The sequence below is a fragment of the Gouania willdenowi genome, chromosome 22 (genome assembly GCF_900634775.1).
Source record: "Gouania willdenowi chromosome 22, fGouWil2.1, whole genome shotgun sequence".
Classification (NCBI taxonomy): domain Eukaryota; kingdom Metazoa; phylum Chordata; class Actinopteri; order Blenniiformes; family Gobiesocidae; genus Gouania; species Gouania willdenowi.
In genome coordinates, this window is record NC_041065.1 from 6,910,654 (window position 1) to 6,938,408 (window position 27,755).

A 27,755-nucleotide genomic window follows, 5' to 3' on the forward strand; every position below is an offset into this window, starting at 1 on the left:
TAAAACTGAAAGTTTGACATGATGGTGGCACTGCAGGAAAGGTGATATCACCACAACCAACAGGATTCACACTCGTGTGGTCATTAATCTCATCAGTACATTCGAGAAGATTGAAGATGAAAATTATTCAAGATATATTCATTCTCATTTAAAAGTTTGGCCTGATGGTGGCGCTAAAGAACAGGTCAAGGTTTCATTATCAAGGAGTTATTTATGTATTCAACAAATAAACAAAGTGCCTGACACTTGGTCAACATTTATCTGAAAATCATTTTCTGGTGGCAAATGTTCCTCGGGTCAATCTGGTCAAATGTGTTAGTAATATTTGAGGATAAAAGGAGGGTCAAACTGAATCCAGGTAGACAAATGAACAGTTTTACAGAAATAAAAAAGTGAAATTAAAGCAATGAATGGGAAATTAAATCTATTTAATGCAAAACCTGGAAAATCTGTCCAGTTGATGGTTGCACCATAAGTTCCTGTGTTAGCGGTTTGAGCATTGGTTCCTCATTAACTGAAGGATTCATTTATAACGAGTACATGTTCCAGAACAAATGTTTTCAATCATGTGTAAACACTTTAAAACAATAACATGCATAATTAGAAAACACATGGATCATCCTGTATAGGAAACGTGTGAAGCATCAGGAAGACACGACGGATGCTTCTTTAATTGGAGGAAAACAAAAGTGAACATTCAAAGTGAAGCTTTTGGAGACGCAGTTAGCGCTGTTAGCTTTGTTAGCTTTGAGTTACAGTTAGAAACACTGCAGATTTCTGAGAAAACTTTTGTGAATGACCAACAACGTCCAGCTGCAGCTCCAAGAATGTTTCCTTTCATCTTAAACTAAAGAAATGCAGAGCTTTTTTTATCTTCTGTTCATTAGTCCAAGAAATGAAGAGGAAGAGTTTTAAAACCATAGAAAATAAACGCTACTACGTCTTAAACTTCTTTTCTGAGGGGGAGGAGCCAGACTCGTCGTGAGTCCGTTTCTGAGCGCTATGGTCCTGCAGCGTCTCCTCCTCGGACTCTGAGGACTCCGCGGGGCTCTCGCACGCGTGTCCTCTGCTCGGCGCCACAGTCCGGTGCTTCCCGTTCACACCAGGGCTGCAGCGGCTCTCGGAGCTGCTGCACGCCTCCCCCCCGCCCGATGCCTCCGTCCTGTTGCGTCCTCCATCCTGATCTTGTGACATGACTGGACTCAGACACACAAAGTCCGACAAGCTCAGATGTTTGTCCTCGTCCAGCGTTTGGAGAGAGTTCCTCTCTTCTCCTGACGATGACGAGGACAGGTCGTCAACAGAGAGCGAAGGGTAGCTGCACGAGTCCACTGCGGCGAACAGAACCTGGACAGACTCGGGCCGCTCCCCAGCTCTGGACACCACATTCATGCGCCTTCGTCTGGTGACGTTGCGCTGCCTGACTGCACTGCGGCGCTCCTCGTCGTCACTGGTGGAGCTGGACGTAGACGAGGAGGGATTGGAGGCGCCGGCGGGCAACGAGGGTGAGGTGGAGGAAGAGCTGGAGAGGGTGGAGGTGTCCCTGGGGATCGGGGAGCGAGGGCGCGGCATTGGGTCCAACCAGAACTCACTGGAGTCTGAGTCGTCGTTGAGCAAGAAACCCTCCTGATGCTGCTGGAGTCGGCTCCGCCTCCTCTGACGCTCCTCCACTTCTTCTCCCGCTGGCTCCGGCCCTCCGGAAGCCTCGGGCACAGCTAGGGAGGAGGACGAGGAGGAGGAGTTCTCAGAGGCCGTGTGCTGGGAGGCTGCGAGGACGGGGACGGGGGTTGCTGGTGCCGCTTGTGTAGAGCGCCGCCCGCTGGCGTGGAGCTGCATGATGGCCTCCTCGCTCAGGTCACTGTCAGAGTCCGAGCTCCAGCCCTCGATCTCACGACGCACCAACGAGTCAAAGAAGGCCATCATGCGTGGGTCCTCCTGGATGGACTGGCTGACGTAGTCGTGGGACAGGCCGCTGCCGCTGTTCAGAACCAGACTGATGTACTCCTCATGGGTGTAGAGGCTGCGAGACTTGTCCTCTACACGACCGTCCAGGTCCCCCAGACTGCCAGGCTGCTGGTACGGACTCCACAGCTGGGAGACGGACGGAGAGAGGACAGAGAGAGAAAAGGTGAGGGTGTACTCACACTGGCAACTGGGGCCGTTCCAAGCTCACAGCAGGAATCCCCCCTCCCTGTCCCTTTTCTGACACGGTAGAACGGACGTGATCACCAGCTCAACTCGGTTCCCACAGAGAAACACATCATCACGTTAATTTATGACACACGTATGGCGTTACGTCACCATTAAGCGACTCTGGGTTTGTTGTTGACAGTACATTCTGTTAATTTCATATTTTCTGTTGCGTAGGGTAACTATAAGTCAAGATTTACCCAGACACGTGCTCTTTTCACGGACTGGGTTTCCCAGGGCCCCTGAACGCATCACGTTAATTTAAATCATATTTGTTCTATCGGAGAAATTCCACCAGTTTATGAAAGATAATAAGTTGCTCTTTACAGCCAGTGTCGATACATTGCGGTAATTTTACTCACACGTAACGGAAACATTAAAGATGCCGCTTTGTTTTGACGAAATCGACACAAGGAACAGAGAGAACCAAGTGAGTGAGAAAGAAAGAGATTAAAACAGACCAAATAACGGTGGATTTATTGAAAATGAAAGACACTGACGATAAAAACCACCATGAATGGAGGTTCAAATGGATTTGAAAACAAAGGAGGAAACTGAGCCTATAAAGGTAAGATCAGTTTAATTTCTGGATCAATAAATGTCGTTCTGATTTTGTGGAGCTAGTCTTTGTGTACATTAATATAAGTGTAAATAGATGCTTTTAATGTGTGAGACAGTTTAGGACAGAGTATTTGTGTGTTTGTTTAAACTTTGTCTGTCTGTGTCCATCTGAGCATATTTATCTCCATTACTTTCAGTTTTCCTTTTGATGAACATGACATTATCTAACTCTTCTTTTATTTCTTCTTCTTTAAGTCCATGCAGAGTGGACACGCCCCTCCCTGGACATTAAAACTATGAGCTGACCCTAGTTTCCATCATCTGGTCTAGACCCATCACTTCCACAGACAACAGACAGAATAAAGCTCAGAGTCAACATGGGACCATGGGATGCACTTATTTATTGAAATGTATATTAAATGATTATTTAATGTTCTGTAATTTTATTTTCTAGGAGATGTTTTTTATTGTTTCAATAATTTAGAGACTTAAGGAACAGGTTGTTATAATGCATAATAAAGGTGATTTACTTGAGTCAGCACTAATTTCAGATTATTTTTAAGTCTTTGTATAAAAACACTTTAACAGGACAACAATGATGTGCAGAGCTGCAGTAATGTTGGCTTCATACAATAATAATAATAACAACCACTGCACACGCCACCAGAGAAATGTCCAGTGAATAATTTACAAATAAAAAAAAAGTTCACTGATGGTGACATTGAGATCTTTTTTTTTTTTTGTAAATTATTCACTGGAAGCTTAGCTATTGTGTGACAAAGATATCCAAGTTTGTTGTTTTGAGAAGAGTCATTTTATGATTAAAAGTTATGATTGTATTATATTCTAAAGTTTAGAATGATCTGGCTCGTCTTCCTTTCTTTCTGTTCACAGCATAACTTTATATTTAGTTCTAAAAATGTGTTTACAGCTAATTTTACTGATTATTGTTACACATTTATACTGTATGTGCATTACATACAGTATAAATGTGTAGATTTAACCAACTGCTGGAGAAACCATTTTATTAAATACAAAGCAAATGACATGCAAACAGAAAAACAAAGGTAGAAATAGTTTATTTAAATTATGAAATTAGTGAGTTGTTAAAGTGCTGAGGTGCAGCGGAGGGTCTTCTTCTGCAGAGACGTGATGATGAGGGGTCCGAGTAAAACCCAAAATTCCATGGTAATTTTGAGTGTATAAACATGCATATAAACACATTACTGGTATATTAACCCATATAAACCAAAAAATATAGAAATGGGACATTTTACGGCTGCAAATGTGTAACATATTACTGGTATTTTGAGAACAGGACACATGTAGATTTCTGAGCAATTCATTATAGTTGTGCAGGACTAACAGGAACTCCACATACTGAAAATTGGTATTGCCACATTTGCACTAACACGACACGACCTAAGAAGAGAACTAAAATAAGATTAAAAATAAATAAATAGTTGCAACAATTTGCAGTCTTTTTCCAGGTTCTGCTGTCATAATATTCCCATCCTTGTACTTCCAATGTTTAAATGTTTTGTTTTTAAGGTTCATGTTACATTTTGCAAAAGGTTGCACTTTATTTCTGGCTTATTGATTTTTGTTTGAAAAATTATTACCCTTTCTTTCAGACATTTCATTTATTTGGGCTTGTATTTGCGATGTTCTGTTTTTGGTTACATTTAGATGAATAAATTAATACACTACACTTTGCTCCCCAAGACACTGTGTTTATTTTCATTCTACAGAGTTTGTGAGTATGTGTCCCAGAACACTGAAACACCATATACAATATATATTTATATTATTTATACATTAGCAGCAGTACAATGTCCAATTTCCATTTTTTTCTGGGTTATGTAATAGCCAACCACATGTGTCCTGTCCACAAAATACCAGTAATATGTTACACATTTGCAGCAGTAAAATGTCCCATTTCCATATTTTCTGGTTTTATGGGTTAATATACCAGTAATATGTGTTTATATGTATATTTATACCCTCGGAAATACCCGGACCTGATGATGAGCTGCTACACTCCGTTACTGTCCCGCTGTCGGCTGAACAAAGAGAAGTCCTGACGGTCATGTTGTTCTCTTCCTCCATGAGTTCTCTGTGGTGTTCTTCATATATATCAGGTAACGCCAACTCTGAACTTTTCATCGGCTAACGAGCACTTCTGACACCGCTATCATTGCGGAATGCGGATGTTTATGTGCCGTAAAGCGTCGCGTGGTACCAACGTCATCACATTTTGCGCGCGAGTCGAGTTGCGCATGCGCGGCCAACCGTGCCAGTCTGGCACGCTGTTTGGACCACCCCTTCCAGCAGGACCATCGGGCCGTTACCCCTCCTGTGGTGCAGTTCACACCTACGCAGGCCAGACAATGGCCCCCCATGGTTTCACACATGCACAGAGCTGGTTAGGAACGGCTTTGGTTGCCAGTGTGAGTACACCCAGAGACACAAAGTGGACCAACGCTTTGTACTGCATTCACTAATGGTGTAATGATTCATCCATTGGATCATTGTTAGTCAAATATCCTGACCAAAATTTCGTCTCTCCACAGTTTATGCACTAAGGTATAAAATTGTTGTAAAAAGTCCTTTTAACGTGTTTTTTCTTTTTTTTTTAAAAAGGTGTACATATTTTGTCTATTGGCAATACAATAAACACATTTTTTGTTATATATATTTCCGCTCCAGGTACCCTTTAAGCAGACATTGCAATGACACTAAATATAGCCTCACTCACATGTTTATGGACAATATCACACATTTCCACCATATTTTTCACTGTAAAACAGGTGGGCTAATGTAAGCTTTAGCCTGTGTAGCTAACGGCTGGACGTCAAATCTCAAATGATCTCAGCACTTATTCTGTTCTGTGTATTTCTGCTGTGTATAAATATAAAATTAATGACAATAATTAACACCATTAACCATATTAAGTAAATTTGGAATGATTTCAGGAAGTTTAACAGCCTGTAATGAGTCTGATTAGGTAAATTAAATGCTAAACTGATGCATAAATGATTAATCTCTAACAGAAAATCTTTGTTTTCCCAGTGGAAGTTCTGTAGCTTTGTCTGTAGACATCTACATTGGTATATTCATGCTGTGTGGCTCATTTTTCAGCCTGTATTGGTGCCCAGTCTGTGAACCATCACACACTGTAAAACTATTAGAAGGTAAGGCAGACTTTTGGTAATAAACATGTTAAGTGCACAGACCTTGATGACTTTCTCTACCCCGGAGGAGCAGATCATGTAGGTGTGGGGGTTAAAGCGGACCTGGTTCACTATGGAGCGATGACCCTTCAGGACCATGAAAGCCCCGTTCACCACACGACCGGGGCCTCCTAGGAAGGAAATGTTTGTCAATGCGCTGCAGGATGACAAAACTCACTGAAATAGAACACCACTCATTATCCTGATTAAGGGTTGTGTGTGAGAGGGAAAATGCAGGCTGTGAAATGAAACACTTCCTCATTGGCCGATATCAACAAGCCTCATGCAGCATATTTTCAGAGTGACTAACTCTGATGGAAAGGAAACGCACATGACGTTCAGGTGGTAGCACAAAAGTCTTGGATTGTTGCATTTTTGGGCCGTTTCTTCATGGACTGAACTATGTACAGCTTAAATTCCTGAGTTTGCTTAGGAAGCTTCATTTTAGAGTTCCCAATGAAAAACTATTGTGTGTGACGTCTATGACAGGTTATCTCAACCTTTGGGTCAGGACCCCATTGAGGTCGTGAGACACTGGGAGGTCACCAGATGCCTTCAACAAAGAGTTTGTGTGTTTTTAATGTTGTTTAAAATACTTTACTGTCATTTTTGTTTATCTATGTTGTTTTGTAGTTATTCTGTCTTTTCCCATTGCATTTATGTTTTTGCATTATTCTGTCATTGTCTTGTTTTTGTTGTCCCTTTGTGAATGTTTTGTTTTATAGTTTTTATCCTATGATTTTATTTGTGTTTTTTGGAGTCCTTTTGTGTATTATTGTGGTTTTGTGTGTTTCTGGAGTCCATTAGTTTCTTTTGGAGTCATTTATTTGGTTTGGATGTTTCTTTTGTCAAAACAGAATCAGACTTCTTAAGAATTTAAGAACTGAACAAAATCAGAATCTGTTGTAGAAGCAAAAGTAAAACTTTTTTGAAAAACTTAAACAGTTTAAAAAACATCACCTGTTTTTGATATTTGTACATTAATTACAGTTAGTTACCATTTACTTGCTCTCGTAAGTAAAAAAAAAAATGTCTTCAGTATCGGGATATACAGTATCATATTTATCAGATTCATGGCAATGCACACCCCTAGTAACAAAAGCATCACCGCTTCATGAACCAATGTATTTAAAAACTCACCTGCTTCTGGATCCTTTGGGATTTTCCACATGTAGAGATTGAAGTCATCGGACCCAGACAAGATGTACTGTGGAGAGGACACAAAGGGACCATTGGTTATGTCCGTCCCTTGAGCCCCCGTGCTTGCTTTGATAATCAGACAAGACCAGATTAGTGTGATCTAATGCTTCCTTTAGATAAAACAATGACAAATAACAGCTGGAGATCGACCCCAGCAGACCAGACCCTGAACAGGAGTGAGCTAAAGGTTCAGGACAGCCATGTTAAACCATTCTCCCAATTTCTCTTTTTGTACCTGATTTTAGTCGGTTTTGTACAAAATGTTAGAGTTTATTACAGGGAGGTATTGTGTAAAAATCACTTTTTCAAGCTTTATTTCATGTTAGTGTGTCATTCCCTTCTGAAAAACATGCCTCCAGTGTTTCTCAGATTGATTCACGTATTTTTGAGTAATCATTAAATCTCCTGCTAGCAGCCATTTTCCTGCTGTTATGCTTGAGGGGACGAGCCTCCGCCTTGGGGATGAGGCCCCGCCCCCCTCCTATGTTTTCTTTCTTAGTTTATCCCACAGCACCTGCCTACGCAGATTTACTTATTTTAAATACTTTTGTAAGAAATCCATGGCTTATGTTGTCTGTACTCATTAAAATAAAAAATATAAATAAAATAACGCAAAAACAAAAACTCACACCCCTCCCCTGCTTCCAGATAACTGCGTGTCTACTCTGCTCACCGAAAAACAGAAGTAAACAAAATCCATGCGTAGTTGTACGAGTACTGAAGGGGGCGTGTCAAACAAGCTTGGAGTTTCTTAAAGAGACACAGGTGAAATCGAAGCATCATGACCATGCGCTGCAGAGGAAAGTTTTTTTTTTTAATATTTGCTGCATTTTCTCAAAAAATGTGGGTAGCATAGTTCTTTGAGTATGCTATAAAATGGTACTATGTGCCTGAAAAAAACATGATAAGTTTAGGTTTTGTTTATTCAGACAAAGTTTTACAGGAATTTTTTATCTCCCAACATGATTTGACTGTCAACTGCAGGTCTTTGTTCTGCTGACTGTCTTTGATGATTCCTTTGAAGTTTCACTTGACTTCCATGTAATAGTTCCAGTGAGATTCATGTTGTCTTCTTTTTGAATAATATGTTAAGTTGAGGTTTCTTTTATTCAGAAAAGGTTTTTCAGGATTTTTTTTTTAATCTTCTGACATGTTTTGTGCTGAAATTTCCTGAAAAAACTCTCTCTTGAATAAACAAAACTTCAACTTAACATACTGTTCAAAAAGAAGACAACATTAATCTTGCTAGAGTTTAGTTCCATCTTCAAGGTTCTTGCCAGGGCAGTTGAACGTCAGGGCCCCCTATGCTGTGAGTTTGATCCCCGACACTGTGATGTCGGCCCCTACGCTGTTTTTCAACCAGCGTAGAGGGGCTTTTCTGTAGTTTTTTCTTTTTTTAATCTGTACCGCAGTACGGATTGTTTAACTCTTAATCTGCATAATCACGAAACACATACATCAGCTGCACCACTTATTTACTACAAGTGATCTGCTCGGATGGCCCTGGCTTCACATGAGGACCCCTGCAGCCACTTAGGAGCCAATCTTGCCTGTGTGCATCCTCCGCTTTGTAAACCCTAATCACCGTCCAATATAAACAGTGAGCTTCATGAACTAAACAAAAACAATCAACTAAATAAAACAATAGAAAAATATTCAAGTGATGAGTGTGGTGTCCATAACAGTCCCAATATTACTGCAGGTCCCACATAATAGCGAATTTCAATTTGCAAAAAAAAAAGGTCTTTGCTGTTAGTGCAAGGAACACCCATTTGCGCGTGTCTGTTTATACCAAGCGCCCACCCGAATAATTCGTCTAGAGGATATAATCCACACTTTTCTCCATTCATCATGACCCTTTACCAATTCAACAAATAACTTTGAGCTTTAAAATAAGGCTGGAACAAAGTTGTTTCAGAGGGTAATACATTTAAACATTTTCTGGGGAAGAATGCCCTCGGACAACCCTACTACACTTGCACACCTGCAGCGTTGCACTAAGGTCCCCTACCCTTTGAAAAATTCCTACTGAGAACCCTGATCTCCACTCAGTGTTGCTGTAAATTTTGTGTACATTGGTGGAGCTCCTCAAAAGGCAAAGCTAACTGTGGAAAGAGCACATTTATTCATGTAGCAGACTCCAAACACATTTCACACGATTGACATACTTTACTGTACTGCAGGAGTGGTGCATATTAATTAGCATATTTCAGCAGATTTAACAACACAAAACAGCTTTAGTCCTGGACTTCACCTCAGTATGTCAAAGGCCGCAGCCTAACACACAGTTATAGGAACTTTTATTTAAAAGATTCTGGCAATATTTGGCATTCAGATTATGGTTAAAAGTTTCAACTTAGAGTGGCCAAAAACACAAGGGTTCAAAGTGTCAATATTGAAACAATTAGTTTGTCCTGACAAATGACGGGCATGACAAATCGTGAATGTAGTTAAATTGGCAAAAAATAAGCATGAATTATAGTGAAAAGAGGTTAAAAGTGACAATATTGGGTCAACATATGCAACATTAAGAGGGAAAAGTGGTGGACGGGGATTATATGTGCTAAAAATGTCTTGAAAGTGAAAAAAGCATGCAGAAAAGGCATTGACATTTGATGAAGTGGCAGAAATGGGAGTAATGTAGCAAAAATGCATTAAAAGGAGCAAAAAAATGGCAAGAAAAAGTATTGAAAAGAAGTTAAAATATGGCAAGTTTGGTGTAGTTGCAGGAAAAGGGTAAAAATAAGCAAAAATGGGCTCAAATTGTTTCTTGAAGGTATCTGGTGACCCCCTCCCAGTGTCTTGCAACCCCAAATGTGGCCCTGACCCGAAGGTTGAGAACCCCTGTATTCGAGTATTGCAACTAATATTATACATCACAGCCTCGGATAGTAAGGTTTCTTATGAAGTGAAAGGGGAGCAGCAGAGATGACACGTGCAACAGGAATGTTGCACCCTGCATCCATCCCTCATCCCACCTTCAGCTTCATGAGGCTGTGTGAAAATCCTCCCTCACCTGTGGACTCAGTGGAGAAGAAACTTCTCGCTCTACTCCTGGAAACACCTCCTATTACTCATCCAGAGATTGTGTGAAATTTTGCACCTTAAACTATTTGGTTTCTCTGCTGAAATCAACTTCCTTTTTCTGAGTCACCATCACTGATGTCTGGATGATGTTTTTACAGTTAGATCACGTGTGTAAACCATGATAACCTAAAGGCTGCCCGTATCATTTTATCGCATCTTTACAACATCCTGTTTCAGTCACCTTGTTTTGGTGAGAAAAGTGTTTTGTCGATGAAGTGGATTAATTTAGTTTGGAATAGTCTTTCTACACTGCAGTTGATAAGTTGGGTCATAAGAGGCAATCTGTAGCAGTGCTTCTAGCCCCGCCCACATCATCTACCACCGAGAGTGGTCGACTGTCCACTACAATCATTTATCCACTGACTTTGTTCATTCGTCACTCATGGACTTATTCATTTTGGCTCTGAACCCTGTCATGTTGTCCAGTGTGGATTAAAGACACTGTCTGCTCCCACTAGGACCGCTGTCCGTGCTAGCTGCTACATGTTTAGCATTGAAGTTCTAGGTGCTACATGTTTAGCATTGAGGTGCTAGCTGCTACATGTTTAGCATTGAGGTGCTAGCTGCTACATGTTTAGCATTGAGGTGCTAGCTGCTACATGTTTAGCATTGAGGTGCTAGCTGCTACATGTTTAGCATTGAAATGCTAGCTACTACATGTTTAGCATCAAGGTGCTAGCTGCTACATGTTTAGCATCGAGGTGCTAGCTGCTACATGTTTAGCATCGAGGTGCTAGCTGCTAAATGTTTAGCATCAAGGTGCAAGCTGGAGTGCAAAAAAATAATTAAATAAAAGATTTAACTACATTTTTTTAGTGTTATTTTTCTGTAATTAATTAGTTGCAATTAACACGATAAATCTCAGCCCTATTATCTACATCTAATTTGTAAATGCATAGTATTTAAAACTTGATTAAGTAATAATCAGATAAAGTGACAGTTTTTTACCAATATGTAAGATTTAGAGTTAGAAAATAAGCAGGAACTGTTACACTGAGAAATAGCTACACACCAAGCTTTAAATGTCCTCCTTTGCTCACAGCAGGATGATGATGAGCTGTGAACCTCGCCAAGCTCGGCTGACACACGACTATAATGTGCACATAGTAAACGTGGCTGCAGGGTGATGTCATGTCTGTGTAGGACCGGTGGCTGAGAACTGCTGCTCCAAAAATCATTTTACATCCCACGTCCTAATCTTCTAAAATGATCCCATATGGTCTCCGGAACAAACCACGTAACCGCAAAGTGGATATGAAGCGACTTGCCACTGTGGAATGTAATCATTGCATCAGGAGCCAATCAGACGCCTGAGGCTAAAATATTTCACAGCAAAGGAAAGCTTGAATCGTTTTTAGAAACATGAAACAGATCCTTCTTCTTGTCTTGTGTGACATGGTTTTCCTACACATTTTTATCAGCTCTGCTGGATGTGTCCCATCCACACGACTCACCTGGTCTTTGTCGCCAGCAAAGCAGCAGCTCTTCATGGTGCATGAGTTGAAGTAGCCCTGGTTGTCGAACTGGAAGCTGGGCAGGCGCGAGTGCAGCTCATAAAGCACCGGGGGCAGGCGGCGCCGCAGCGCCAGCAGCTGGGTGCCGGTGCTGTTGAAGCGGACGCTCATGGCGCTCTGCAGGGACATGCTGCCACCGAACCGAAGCAGGGAGCTGAGAGGAGGAGAAGCTGTGGTCAGACGTGAGCAAAACAGAACAAAGACAATCGCATTCAGGCGCATTTTAAAGATCAAAGGCCTCATTCATAAAGCTTGCTTACGCAAAAAAGGAGGCTTGAAAAGCAAAGGTTGTGATTTATAATAATGATAATAATAATGCAATGGATTTTATATAGCGCTTTATCATAAACAAAGTGTTTTACAGAATTAAGGCATTATTCTTTGACTCCAAACTTAGTGGTGGTAAGCAATTATTGTAGCCACAGCTGCCCTACGGCAGACTGATGGAAACAAGGCTGCCATGGTGCGCCATTGGCCCCTCTGACCTCCACCAACACTCACTCACACTACATTCATACAAGGCAATGTGGGTGAAGTGTCTTGCTCAAGGACACAATGACAGATACCACTGGGGCAACTGTCCCCCGCTGTGGCACCTGGAATTCTCAGTGGTCTCCCATTATAAAAATAAACGTAGTGGGAGAATGTCCGCACTGGTGCACTAACTCTGAATCTGGCGTTCCTCATGCACAGCTCTGTTTACAATTCAAGATTGATTAAATACATTTTTCAGTCAGTTCTATTCATATTGATATATCTGAGTGAAAAATAACGCATGTACCGGTACATGAACTGTAAAATGTGAACACAATTGGATAATCTTTGTCATCAACACATGATCCATGGATCCTGACAAACAGCAGTGTATGCGTGTCTGTAAAAGACTGCAGTGTAGGGCTGGACAATATATCAAGATTCAAGATATATCGAGTTTTCTATTTTGGCGAGACAGAAAATTACAATACTGCCTACACTACAGTGTGTTCCAACACTGCTTTTATGCAGACAGAGGGGGTTGGAAGTAATCAAGAAAAGTTGGAACACCTGTAGGTATTGTAGGTCCATATCACCCGGCCCTACTGCAGTGTTAAAAGCCGTTTGACGCACTGCGCGCTTTACCAAACTGTGGAGGAGGTAAGCTGTATGTGCTCAGTTATGGGCCTACAACGTTCCAAAATGGTTTCAGCTGTGAAGGTGTGACGCAGTGTGGGCTCAGGTTTGTTCTGTAGCAGAAACACTAACGGTGCATCTCAGTTTGTGACAGAGGTGAAAAGAAGCACTCTGAGATGCTCAGAACTGTTCTTTTCACCTCAGTCACATTTTACACCATAGTGACGACTGCTGTTAATAACTTTGTTTTAAATATGTGTTAGAAGTCACATTTGTTGAGAAAATGACATGTGCATGTTCTTGTGTGTTAAAGGTAACAGATGGTCCTCTTAGGGGTCACATTAGGCCTTAGATGGGCTAGTTTTAGACACCGCATTAAACTTTAAGAAGTGCATTCTAAAATAGCTTTGACTTTGGTGGTCACAGTAGGAAGTGGAAACAGTCTGCAAGCCTCTGTGTGTCCCAGCGTTAGGTTTGTTTTTCTTTCAGTGTATGCACTTGCAGCACCCCCTGCTGGTAATGCTCTGCCACAAAAAGGGATGGAAAATGAGAGGGACTTGAAGCATTTTTCTGTTTGGACCACAAAATGGAAACATGAATGAAAGCTTTAGGGCCTGTACTACGAAGCTTGATCAATATCTCCTGATCTCTCTCTGTTAGCTTGACTTAACCAAACCTTCTCTGACAGAGCAGCTGTACTACAAAGCAGGATAGCAACACGTTAACCTAACGCAGGGGTTTTCAAGAAGGTTTGTAGAGAATGACATGCCCATTCAGGAGGCAGTGCTTCATACTACCTAGAACTTAACTTGGTTTGACTGAACTGCACGTATTACAACAGAGATGGACAACAGTTGTATCTGATCTGAGGGCCACATGACCAAAATTCTGTTCTCGCCAGCGCTGTTGAGCGTAAGGGGCCCTGACGTAAGAGTGGTGTTGCCCCCTATGGTGCATTTTAGGCAGTGTAAGGGGGGACTTTTCTGTTGTATTTCCTTTTTTTCCCTCAATCAGTATCATTGTAATAATTGTTGTACACTTGGACACAAAAAGGACTTCCATGCATGCAGGGATTGTTTTAACTCTCTTTATCTTCATAACCAGGGCTCTACACTAACTTTTCCAGTGGTGGCACTGGTGCGACTAACTTTCTCAGTTGGTCGTACCAGCACAGAATTTGGTCGCACCCTTTTTTCCTTTTTTTGAGCAGGGGCGGGGGTAGTCGAGACATATTTGATAAATGTTTTAATGTTTTAGTGTCAATATAAGTTTTTCTGCAACAAGCAGTGGCTGAAATAACAGGTCATTTATTTTATACAAATTTTAAAAGATGACTTTTTAAATAACAGCAAAGCATAACAGCAGGTTACATGTATTCTGATTTTTTATTTTGCAGAAAGGCTGTACTTGAATTAAGTTAACAGTAGCATAACCAACTTAGCATCTGCATTGCTTCATCGCATGGAATTCAATTCAGAAAGTCCAGCTCTTATAGTGGGGTCTCCTAACCCTCTTCCCCTGGTCAGGCGTCTGCAACATTAACTCTACAAGGAACCATTTAACCTCATCTCACCTGGATTAAAGTCCTCCTGGAGCCAAAAAATACCTTCTCAATGAAGACAATACAGTGTATTAAATTCTATACAGTTATAATTATATAGAATAATGTTTGATTTATTTTGACTTGATTTTTATTGATCATGTAAATGGAAACTTAAAAACTAAGTAACTTGAATTTGATAACACATGATCATGTGATAAACACATGCTAATAACTCATTTCTTGCCACACATAAAGCATGCATATTTAACCTGCACATTGGTGATTAAATTAATCTATTCCCACACAATTAAAATCTCTATTTTCTTCCAGAATAGTGTTTTTGTTGGTTTAATTATCTTATCAGAGATTTAAAACTTAAAGGGGACATATCTTGCTAAATCCACTTTTTTAGCCCTTAAATGCATTTTGTTGTATATTTAGAGTGCTTAGAAGTACAGAAAAAATCAAATTAGTCTCTTCAGGTGCTCCGTAGATATCTTTATATTCTGTTTTGCTCATATTTTTCAATCTGTTTCGATTTTTCTATTCTCTATTACATTTTTTGAACTATTACATCACAGTATTTGCAGCGGAACTGCCAAATTAGTACATCAACTCCAGGCCCAACACTTCGAGCAATCCGCCATTTTTATTTCTCGCTTTTATTTTGTAGTCCAAGCTCAAGGATGCCGAAGTTACAAGAGGATAAGTCAAAATGTTTGGTTGTTGGATGTAGTAACCCAGACGCTTCATTACACCGTCTCCCAGTATCAGAACCTTTTCTAAGTGCCTGGTTGAGTTTTATTTTTCACAGAAATGTACCCACATCTGTGGGTAAGGTCATTTTTGTGTGCGCGAAGCACTTCAAGGATGACTGCTTCTGCAACCTCCACCAGTATAAAGAAGGATTTGCCGAAAGACTTTGTCTGATTGAGGGTTCAATTCCTTCTATCTTTGGAGACGACGAACAGAGCACTTCGGTAAGCTGTAAATAACGCTAAAAAGTGTGATGATAAGACGTCCCTGTCATTGTTTTGTTAGCATTAGCAGTTGCATCGTCTTCAGACTTCATATGTTAGTGCTGTGTGCTCGTTTTAGATCCTTGATGATATGGCCTACGTGATTTAATTTAAGTCTAAAGTTTTCATTAGTCATTTCATTTTGACGTTTTGTTTGAAAAGACTGTCTTAAAATGCATTTCGTGACATTAGGTTGGCGCTAGCGTTAGTTCGGTGCTTGTGTTAGCTCACTTGTTAGGGTTCTGCAGGTTCATCATCTTCATTTTCATCTCGCTCCACTGGGTCCGACTCTGGCTCTAACATGTAAAGCTGGATGGACAAGTCTTCTGTTGTTGACATTTTGTAAATAACCTCTGAATAAAAAGTTTATGCACCGCTACATAGCCGTATCTCTTCTATCAAACTACAAAAATGGCCGAGCAGGGTGGAGTTGAACCGAGTGTCACCTGAAGAGGGGGTGGGGTATGGAGTGTCTCATTTGCATTTAAAGAGACCGCACCAAAACGAGTTCTCAGAAGCACATCAGAAAAGGGGTAGAAAAGGGGCCTGTGGAGCTATAATAATGAGGAATTCAGACCCAAGCATTGCAGTTCCGCTTTATATAGACCACAACTGTATGATTTATATGTAAAAAGGAAGGATTTAAAACCATGATATGTCCCCTTTAAGGTTTGTCACAGGAAAGTTGATGGTCTGTAGATGTTGCAGGAGGTGAAGTAGGAAGATATTGCGTAATGGCAGAACGTGATTTATTTTAGGTAAACAAATTGTTATATCTTGATTTTATTTGTCATTAATCATTAATAGCCTCTGTAAAAAACATAACTATTTCAAAAGGTTTTTTTTTTTAAAGCTATAGGGAGCCATTGCATAGTGTTGTGGTAGTCGAGACCGGTCTTGGTCTCGAGACCAAATTTTAAAGGTCTCGGTCTTGTCTCGAGACTCTGGATTTTCTCTCAAGACCGTTCGTGACCAGCACTAATTCCTGCTATTTTTAAACTTTTTTATAATGTGATAATAACACGGAGAAGAACGGGATAAAACAATCGTTTATTCATTCTTTAATCCACCCCGTATAATGACTGCAACCTTCCTTAATGTGACTGAGTGACGTGTGTGTGTGTGTGTGTGTGTGTGTGTGTGTGTGTCTGGCTACGGTGTCAGTTTGGACCGCGGAGCGCAAGGGAGAAATGAACTAATCACCGGTAAAAATCCCAGTAAAACTCCAGAAAACAATCACCAGTAATAAATATTATCTCCCTGGTAAAGACAGTAGCTCTAATAACTGGTAAAATGATAAACTGGTGATATTACAGCCTGTGAATGCAGTACAGGGGACGCACTTACTTCGCCTCTGGGTCCTAGTGCCAGCCGGTTTGTGAAGCCTGTTTACCGAGGTCCGTGTGTATTTAATAAGTCTGTGTGTGTCCGTGTGAAAGTCTGCATGTTTATGCCTCTGTCCATCCACTCTTTTCATTATATCCATGTCTTTTAAGGTTTTTATTACATAGTGTCGGCTGTCATCTGGGCCGCCGCCATCTTGGATTATGTCGTCACCAGCGCGTCATCGCCGCAAAATGCACATGCGCAGAATAACTCAAATAACTGTAAAGAGGTCTTATATTAGTCTATTTTCTTTTTAAAGTGGTGTTTTTTGTGGCTTTAGACTCCAATTACATTTATGTATATAATATGTTCCCCACAATATAAACAGGTTCACAATATAACTATTTTTTATAGTTTCTGTTTCCACTGTATCCAGAATAATAATAATAATTCTCAACAAGAACTATTGATTGATTTGTCACATGACTGTTCCAGGGTTTGAGTTTGTTTTATTTAGTTTCACATCTACCTGTAGCTCTATGTTTTTTAGACTGATGACTTGTTTGTAGTTTTATTTCAGAAAGTTTCACTTTTACAGTTACAGCTGGAAACCTTTGTTAATTGAATATCCTAGTTACATTACAGCAACCAAATTAAACTATGTCAACTAAGTGAATTAATAAAAATAACCTGTGTAAAGGATTTTTCAAACTAAAAAATGATCTTGTGAAATCTGTGACCTGTTGACCTGAACAACTCAAAGAATCAGAATCAAGAATCATTATTTCTTGGCAGAAATGCTTTTAAACACTTGCTGTACATTCAGCTGACATAAAAATCTTGTTTTCAAATATGTAGAATAATTGTGAATTTATCAGTAGCAGTAGTAGTTTTAATATTTTAGTTAATTTTTTGCAGGCACCTTTTTTTTCGTCAAATGTATTTAAAATAAACTAAAATTAAAGAGAGATGTTATTTAACTGTCGAACCTTGTAATAATTTTATTAATTGATATATTTTTTTAAATTAAAAAAAAAAAATGTTTATGGTCTTGGTCTCGGCTTGTCTCGGTCTTGGTTCGGTCTCGGCTCCCGAAACTCTTGGTCTTGCCTTGGTCTCGGTGCATTCTGGTCTCGGGCAAGTCTTGGTCTCGGATAGCGTGGTCTTGAACACAACACTACCATTGCATAAGAGTCAAAGAGCCACATTAGGCTCCAGAGCCGCAGGTTGCAGACCACTGCTCTGGGAAAACCACAGCTGAATGTCTGGCCTGGCATCATAGTCCATCAGTTCTGGTCCCTCCATGATGGTTCTGATGAGCGTGTACGATCTATCACTGCGCTTGGCACGTTCTTGCTTTTTACTGCTGCCCTCAATGTGAGGGCGCTCTCAGTGAAGGGCTCGTTGTGCCTGGCTCTGTTCGCGGACCTCGTGCACTCCAAAGGAGCTCATTGGTGTTTATACCCCACCCGCAGCATGCAGCGAGAGAGAGAGAGAATAGTGCACTTTTCAGCCGCTCCATCCAAAATAAGGTCACCCATACGCACTCGCACGGATGCGACCAGATAAAAATTTTACTCGCTTCACTGAAAAAATACTCGCATATTTGGTCGCAGAGCCCTAATAACACAGAAACACATACATCAGCTGCACCATCTATTTAATACAGGCGATCTGGTCGGGTTGCTCCCGTCTTCACCTGAAGACCCCGGCTGTCACTTAGCTGCCTCCGATGTTACCTGTGTCCATCCTCCGCTTGGTAACTCATAATCAATATCTTATATAAACTGCTTCAACCAGGACATAGCGTTAAGCACATGAAGCTGCTTTTTATGTGTATTTTTGTTGTGTTTTGTGTGTTTGGAGTCATTTGTACATTTACTTTGGTGGCTACACTAAATTAGAACGAGGGCCCACAAGCAGCATTACGTCAAGCTACATCATGATTCCAAGGCTAGCAACACTTCTTCACAGCTAGGTAACCGTTGTTTGATTTTAGGAGCTGGTCTTTCTAAGTGGGGTTTGCATGTTGTCCCTGCGTCTACACCAGCTAGGTTCAGGAACACCTTCAGGGAACCAACACTGACCTGCGGGGCTTCCTGATGTCCCAGAGGCCGACGCCCTCCTTGGAGTTGGCGGTGGCTAGTAACCGAGGCTCCACAGGGTTGAACATGACGCTGTGAAAGGCTGATGGGTAGCTGGCCAGGCAGAAGGGCTCTACAGGCAGAAGTGATGATGACACGGAACATTAAAACCCAGACATATTTTCTTTACTTTCCATTCTCTTGATATTCATCACTATACTTTAATCTCACGTCTCATAACTGTTGATTCTCACTGAGATTTTAGCACAGTCGACATAATGGGTATTTGCTTCAGGATTCAATCTATCAGTTAATTATCTTATCGTGATATAATTTATCATAAGAAAAACCACAACAAACTCAACAAAAAAAGCTTCAGTATATTTTCTTGGGAATAACTGGTATCGTTGAATAATTATGTTAAAATAATCCAAAGCTCACTTGTTTTGTTATTTTCCATTATTGAAATTATTTTGTTATAATCTAAATCAGTTTGTTCCTAATTGAGACATCAATGAGTCGTTTTGTGGAAGCTTTCCTCTCTTTACACTGGGCTGTGAGATGAGGGAAGCAGCAGGTAGAAATAAAATCAGGAATCAGCTCCTGAATGTGTTACCAGGCCAACAGAGTTGCTCTCACCTCCGTGGGGGGGCTCTCTGGTGTCCCAGATGAGGACGCGTCCGTCGTCCGAGGAGCTGGCAAACACGTTGTCGTTGACGGGGCTCACTGACAGGCTGTACACAGCATCGATGTGCAGGAACACGTTCAGGGTTTCCCTCCTGCAGGAGCAACAAGCATGGTTTAAACCATGGCTAAACCTGTCCGTGGAGCAGAAGATGATGAAGTGTTTCACCCACCTCTCCACGTCATGAAGAATCACCTGCTCATCATTTCCTGCAAAGCAGACAGACCGCATTTAGTCAATAGTGGCGAAATGTGGATCATAACCGAACATTCCAGCTCTGAGAGGGGGAACTTTCATGAGAGATTGTCTGATCCGAGTTACATGTTCCTCATTTTGGTGATCGGCCGATCCTTGCATATGAAACCGATCTTTTCCTCCAATTTTTTCTACCTCCGCAAAGGTCTGTCACTGTCCCCTTCTGCTGTGAGATGACTGACAGACCCTCCCACCAGCTCATGTGTGCATGTGTGTGCTGCACATGCCTCTGCTACACAGGATAACAACAACAGTCATGGAGGCGTGGTTAGCTTAGCATGTGCGCAGTTCGGCAGTAGTACACAAAAAGAGAACAAAAGATCGCAATTTGTATTTCCTGTAACGCAGAAATAAGTCCTGATGGAGCTGCAAACAAAACGCTACCTCATTCACTATAAGACACCGTCACACCGCTGAGTGTGGAGCATTGGAAGCCAGAAATCAAGCTAATGCTAAAGCTGATGTAGCAAAGAGCCAGTGGAGTGCTGTTAGAGCATATGAGCAGTGAAAAGAGCAAAGCTACTATGAAGAAAATAATGGAGTTCATGGTTTTGTACATGAATAAAAACCTTCCACTAGTGAACAACCTGTGCCATGTTCATTCTGTCATTACTAGTTGACTCATGAAAATGTTACAGAGAGAATGTTTGACTTTTAGGAGCTTTTATCTTGTAAACTGATGCAGATTATTTTTAGATTCTTATTTTTAACATTTAAATATCCACAAAGCTGCTGCATTTGGATTTTTTTTTTATTTTTGCACTACAAGGAAACTTAAAACTCAGGACACTTTATTGGTCATTTAAGATGTTTTTTTAGTTTGTCCTGCAGATTGATATTTCATCATCTACGCCAAACCCTGTGATTTTTTTTTATTTGTAAAACTAAATAATGCTGTGCACTTTAATTTTGGCAAAGAGCTAAAACCAGGTCTGCAGTGGAACCTGTTGGACACGTTTAATTTGTTTTTAAAATGTGAAAAATTGAAAGACTAAAAAAAGTGATATACTGTAATTTAGTATTTTGGAGAACAATGTTCTAAACTTTTAGTTCTTAATTGAGATAACTACCTCATGTGCAGTTAAAACAACACGTTTGTATTCTTTTGTGAATATTGTTCAATGTTTTACAATAAAACAAGTTTGGAATATTCAAGGTGTATGCTTTTAAAAATAATAATAAATTGAGATCGGCAAAAATCTGACTAGGCAGGTCAGGCTTTAAAAAAAATCAGATTCATTTAATTCAGAATAATGAGCAATTTTAGTGTTAGCACAGGAAACAACAAAGGCTTCGTGTGTTTTGCTGTAATTTTGTATGTTTTTTGATTCATTGTGTTTTTGTTATATTTTTATTTTCAGTTATTTATGTATGGGTGTTGTACTTTTAAATATATGAGTTGTCCTTTTCGTTTTCCCATATTGCCTATGTTGGCTATGTTTCCCATGTTTCCTATGTCTCCTAATAGGGATGTAACGATTCACTCAACTCCCGATACAATTCTCTCACGATTTATTTTACAAAATGGGACTGTAGACAAATGATGATTGAAAAATATTCCTTTATTTTTTGGAGAAAAAACTAGATAATACTGTACCATTTTCTTTTTATTTTTCATTGTCAAAAGAATCCCTTGATAAACTATTCAAAACAATGCAATTTAACTAAAAATAAATCCTGAATGAAATAAAGGAATAATACAAATGAAGAAGAAGCCTATTAATTTAAATTCTGGTTCTACAGTAAACAATACAAAACTGCATAATAGTTCTTTTGCTTTTTAAAAGTGCAACTGAAAATGTATTTTGTGCCTTAACAATTGGACTTTAAAAAAACAGTCATTGTACTATATTTACATCAGATATTTGTTTGGATCAGCAGAGGGCGCTGGTAACCCGGTGGTCGGTTGGCATGCAGCTATTCTAGCAGTGAAGAAGGGATGCCATGCTAGCAGACAGAGCTAATAGAAAAATGTGACTTTTATAGATTTTCACGTAATAGTACAGATATTCTTTCGGTGCTAAAGGGGTAAGGAATCATTTAAGAACATGTTTAAGAGTAGAAGGCGATTCCGCTCGCCGCCTACGCTTCTGGACAAGAGAAGGATAAATAGATAGCGCCCTCTGCTGTTTAAAAAAAGTACTGTGATTAAATTTTCAGCGTATCAATATGAACTGTGATACCTATGAATCGATTTTTAACTGCCTTACGATTAATCGTTACATCCCTATTTCCTATGTTGGCTAGGTTTCCTATGTTGGCTATGTAGCCGATGTTGCCCATGTTTCCAGTGTGTGCTCCAGCAGTTTGTTCTCGTGCTGGTGTGTCTCACCTCCAGAGAACACCTTAGTGTTGCTGCTGTCAAAGGCCAAACAGAAGATGTTAGAGAGGTGTTCTCCCTTCAGCTTCACAGGCTTAGAGCGAGAGTGGATGGATTTCTCCATGTCCCACAGTAGCACCCGCCTGTCATCTCCTCCTGTTGGGAAACAACATGTCACAGTCACTACACACACAACTCCCTCAAACTAACACAAACGCACACACAGTGCAGACAGACGCAAAATAATACATGTTATGTGCTTTGTTTCTTGGAACTATGACTTGTATAATGTTTCTAGAAGTGTATGGTTCAACTTTGTTTTTTTGGTGAGGAAAAAAATAGTAATAATCGCAGTAATTGAATCGCAATATACATTGACATAATTTCACAATCAGCATCCAAGTATCCAATTGGGACAAAAAAGTTAATTTAAACTGGCAAATAATGGTCATGACAAATCATGAATGTGATTAAATTGGCAAAAATTAGCATGAAATATGGTGAAAATAGGTTAAAAGTAGGGCTGGGCGATTTTGCATAAAAAAAAAATTCTCCGATTTTTTAAAGAAAAATTTGAATTTCAATTCGATTTTTTTTAAATGCAATTAAAAATGATTGCAGACATCAGATATATTGTCAAAAGTGCAACTTTATTGCTGTGATTATCCTTGAGAGTTAAAGTGCATAAAATAATCCCAAAATAAAAAATAAATGAGGCTCTATCATTCAACAATTTCAAGTTTTAACCCAGGTTTAAGCAAAAGTGCAACAGCAACTTCACAGTAGCGTACATTTTCTGATTAAGAAATCAGGTAACTACATATTTTATAACATTACAATTAAAAAAATAATGAACTTTTCCCTTAGCATCTCAGCATAGTGCAAATAAAAAAATAAACATGCCAGTGGCACACATATAGCCTCGTCAAAGGGTAAACAAATATAAACAAAGAGGGGGCGGGCAAAAAATAATAATTTATTTTGTTTTAAACATGAATTTGCAAAACAAAAATAGTTTTTTTATCTACAAGCTCGATTAATCGATTAAATAAGATTTTTTTTTTGCCCAGCCCTAGTGAAAAGGCAATGATATTTGATAGAGAAGTGGCAGAAATGAGTAATGTAGCAAAAATGCATTAAAAGGAGCAAAAAATAGGATAAAATATGGAAAGTTTGTTGTAGTCGCAGAAAAATGGTAAAAAAATAAATAAATAAATAAATGAGCAAAAATGGGCCTAAATTGTTAAACAAAACTATTCATAGTTTCTTGAAGGCATTTGGTGACCCCCTCCCCCAGTGTCTTGCGACCCCAAATGGGGTCCTGACCCCAAGGTTGAGAACAACTGCTCTAAGGGACAGCACGTGTGAGTCAGGGCTCTACACTAACTTTTCCAGTGGTGGCACTGGTGCAACTAACTTTCTCAGTTGGTCACACCAGCACAGAATTTGGTCGCACCCTTTTTTCCTTTTTTTGAGCAGGGGCAGGGGTAGTGTACAGCATAGCCATGCATGCTGTATGAATAGTTGACTTAACTGGCGAACCGTAGTTTTGTATGAAGTAAAGATTGACAATGACTTGAGATATATTTGCTAAATGTTTTTATGTTTTAGTGTGAATAATACGTTTTTCTGCAACAAGCAGTGGCTGAAATAACAGGTCATTTATTTTATATAATTTTAAAAGAAGATGTAACTTTTTTTTATAAAAATAACAGGAAAGCATAACAGCAGGTTACATGTATTCTGTTTTTTTTCTTTTGCAGAAAGGCTGTACTTGAATTAAGTTATCAGTAGCATAACCAACTTAGCATCTGCATTGCTTCACCCCATGGAATTCAATTCAGAAAGTCCAGCTCTTATAGTGGGGTCTCCTATCCCTCTTCCCCTGGTCAGGGGTCTGCAACCTTTACTCTACAAGGAACCATTTAACCTCATCTCACCTGGATTAAAGTCCTCCTGGAGCCGAAAAATACCTTCTCAATAAAGACAATATAGTGTATTAAATTCTATACAGTTATAATTATATAGAATAATGTTTGATTTTTATTGATCATGTAAATAGAAACTTAAAAACAGTTTAAAATAAAATAAATTGACATCAAGAAATAAAACAGTATCTTGCATCTTCAAATTCTTACACATCTCAGTTTACATGAACACAATGTTACATAAAGAAGATTTTTTTTAGTTAATGTATTTGAAAGGCTACAGAAAGTAACTTGAATTTGATAACACATGATCATGTGATCAACACATGCTAATTTCTAATTTCTTGCCACACATAAAGCATGCATATTTAACCTGCACATTGGTGATTAAATTAATCTATTCCCACACAATTAAAATCTCTATTTTCTTCCAGAATAGTGTTTTTGTTGGTTTAATTATCTTATCAGAGATTTAAAACTTAAGGTTAGTCACAGGAAAGTTGATGGTCTGTAGATGTTGCAGGAGGTGAAGTAGGAAGCTCTTGAGTAATGGCAGAACGTGATTTATTTTAGGTTAACAAATTGTTATATCTTGATTTTATTTGTCATTAATCATTGATAGCCTCTGTTAAAAAAATAACTCTTTATTTCAAAAGTTTTTTAAAGTTATAGGGGGCCATTGCATAAGAGTCAAAGGGGCCACATTAGGCCCCAGAGCCGCAGGTTGAAGACCCCTGCACTGGGAGAACCACAGCTAAACATCTGGCCTGGCATCATAGTCCATCAGTTCTGGTCCCTCCATGATGGTTCTGATGAGTGTGTACGATGTATCACAGCGCTCGGCATGTTCTTCATTTTTACTGCTGCCCTCAATGTGAGGGCGCTCTCAGTGAAGGGCTCGTTATGCCTGGCTCCATTTGCGGACCGCGCGCACTCCAAAGGGGCTCATTGGTGTTTATACTCTGTGCATTCACCGTCTCCTCACCCGCAGTGCAGAGAGAGAGAGAGAGAGAGAGAGAGTGCCCTCTGTGGGACGTGACGAAGCGCTCAGCCGCTCCATCCAAAATAAGGTCACCCATACGTACTCGGATGCGACCAGATAAAATTTTTACTTGCACGCACTGAAAAAATATTCGCATATAAGACCATTTTAGTCTCAGTCTCGAGCCCTGTGAGTGAGTTCTGTGGAGAAAGAAGCGACTAATAAAACCAGTACTTTAATACAAATATAAGCTGATATCTGCTGCACTGTATATATATATTTATATTTATCCTATTTATCCTTTATTCTCTATCTATCCTTTATTTATCCCTCATCCTTTATATTTATCATTATTATTATTATTATTGTTGCTGGGTTGTTCTTTGTTGTTTAGTTTTTATTTCTTTTTGTTGTTTGTTTTGTGCACCAACCACCAAGTCAAATTCCTTGTACTGTCCTTAAAACTGTACATGGCCAATAAAACATTTCTGATTCTGATTCTGATTAAAATATATTGTTATAAGCCCTATTGTAATTTTCGGTATTGCCAAAATAGAAAACATATGCTGAATCTCGATATATTGCCCAGGCCTAATAAGGGACAAACTCCAGGTCTGAATTAGATGCTTCTTTCCCTCAGTTTTTACCTCATTGGGTCAAATCTTTGGTTTGCATGTGTGCGATGTCCTTGTGTGAAACATGTACATTAATAATAACTGCTGTTGTCTGTGTGTGATCTGCTCAGGATGATAAAGTGCTCCTCGGCTCAGAGCCACAGACTGAGGTCACATGACTGTAATCCTTCCCCAGGCTAACACGTCCTACTGCTGACCACTGACCCACCACCACTCACTGTGCAAAGCTGAGCCACGGCTAATACACTGGCTGTCCTGAAGTTAGACTATGATTGATTAGTCAACAGGAAGTTTAATATGGAATCCAGAGTTTTCACTTCTATCGTTTTTCAAACTCACTATTAACTCTATCAGGGGTTTTTAACCTTTGTGGTCGAAGACTATAGGAGGGGGTTGCGAGTAACCTTGAAAAAATTATTTTTACCCTTTGTCTGCAATTACACCAAACGTGAAATTTTTTTAACCTATTTTCATCACTTTCTTGGCTTTTAATGCATTTTTGCTACATTACTCCCATTTCTGCCACTTCTCCATCAAAAATGTCTTTACTGCACATTTTTTTCCACTTTCAAGTCATTTTCGGCACTTAAAAACCCTTTCCATCACTTTTTCCAACTAATGTTGCATATGTTGACCATTATTGTCCTTTTTAACCTCTTTTCACTATATTTAATGCTTATTTTAACCACATCCATGCTTTGTCATGCCCATTATTTAGTTTAAACTAATTGCTACTACTAAATATTCCAATACTGACACAGTGAACCCCATCTAAGACTTTTCTACCTGTTTTGGCCACTCTAATTTGCAACAACACACAAAAATATTCAAAGAACACACAGAATAACAAAAGATACACAAAAGGACAAGAAAAACACACAAAATAACAAAAATACTCCAAAAACACACAGAATTACATAAATATATATAAACAAAAGGACAACACAAAATAAGAGAAAAATATATAACATATATAGCTTTTAAGTATAAATAAAAGCATTATTTAAAAAGACTTACACAAAAAGACAATAAAAACACACAAAATTAGAGAAAATGATGCAAAATAAAAACACACAAAAAGGCTCCAAGAACACACAAATACAAAAAATACACAAGGACAACAAAAACACACAAAATGAAAGGAAGATGTACAAAAATAAAATAAAATGAAATACACGCAAAAAGACTCCAAGAACACACAGAATTACATAAAAGAACAACAAACAAAAAAAAAATACGAGAAAGATATACAAAATACACAAAATGAGAGAAAAATATACAACATATATAGCCTTTATAAAACTTCAAGTAAAGTGTTACCCAAAAAGACTTCAGGAACACAATGAATTTGTGAATTACACAAAAGGACACTAAAGACACACAAAATGAAAGGAAGCTATACAGAATTACATAAATACACAAAAGACTCCAATTACACACAATCAAGCTAACAACCGGTCGGAGGCTGACTTCAGGGCGCTGTGGCTAGCTAGCGTTAGCAGCTAACGGTCACACAGTGGGCTCTCTCCGTCACTCACCGGACACCAGCCATTCCCCGCCGTTGTTGGAGAACTCGATGGCGTTGACACAGCCGAAGTGTCCGAGCATGTCCTTCTTGAAGAGGCTGGTGCAGCCAGCCAGTCTGCGTCTCTGGAAGTCCTCCTTCATGAGCGGCTGGCCGGTGAGCGCTCTGCGGGACAGAAAGCCCACGGAGGAGCGCATACCGCAGCCGTTCAGCTCGCTCATCCTCAGCCTCAGCCTGCGCACACAACACACGGAGTACCGGAACACGCCCCGCAGCGCCGCGGCCCGGACATGTGTTGCTTTGGGTCGGTGCTGCCTCTACATCATGGAGGACAGATACCTGCTGCTGCTGTCGGTCCCAGCTGAAGCTTCCTGCCCCGGCGGAGGATCTCTCTCTCTCTCTCCCCCTGGCTGTCAGTCTGCATCAGCACTCTCCTCCCCACAAAACACAAACACCCTTTACCCTGCCGGTCCCTGAACGCACCATCTGTCCTAGTTCATAGACCAGGCCCCAGGGATGACAAACTCATTTTAGTTCAGGGGCCAAATACGGGCCAGT

At 39.8% G+C, this 27,755-nt stretch overlaps 1 protein-coding gene across 1 annotated transcript; it reads right to left on the bottom strand.

The window, feature by feature from the left end:
* Positions 1–191: 191 nt before the first annotated feature.
* dcaf5 (ddb1 and cul4 associated factor 5) lies at positions 192–27,631 on the bottom strand. Its single transcript, XM_028438900.1, has 9 exons — positions 27,211–27,631; positions 22,140–22,283; positions 19,725–19,761; positions 19,507–19,646; positions 18,871–19,000; positions 11,726–11,939; positions 7,125–7,191; positions 5,988–6,115; positions 192–2,091 (listed from the first exon to the last, which is right to left on the bottom strand). Exons 1-9 carry the CDS (start codon positions 27,416–27,418, stop codon positions 937–939), a joined length of 2,223 nt encoding a protein of 740 aa, XP_028294701.1. The 5' UTR covers positions 27,419–27,631; the 3' UTR covers positions 192–936.
* Positions 27,632–27,755: the final 124 nt, after the last annotated feature.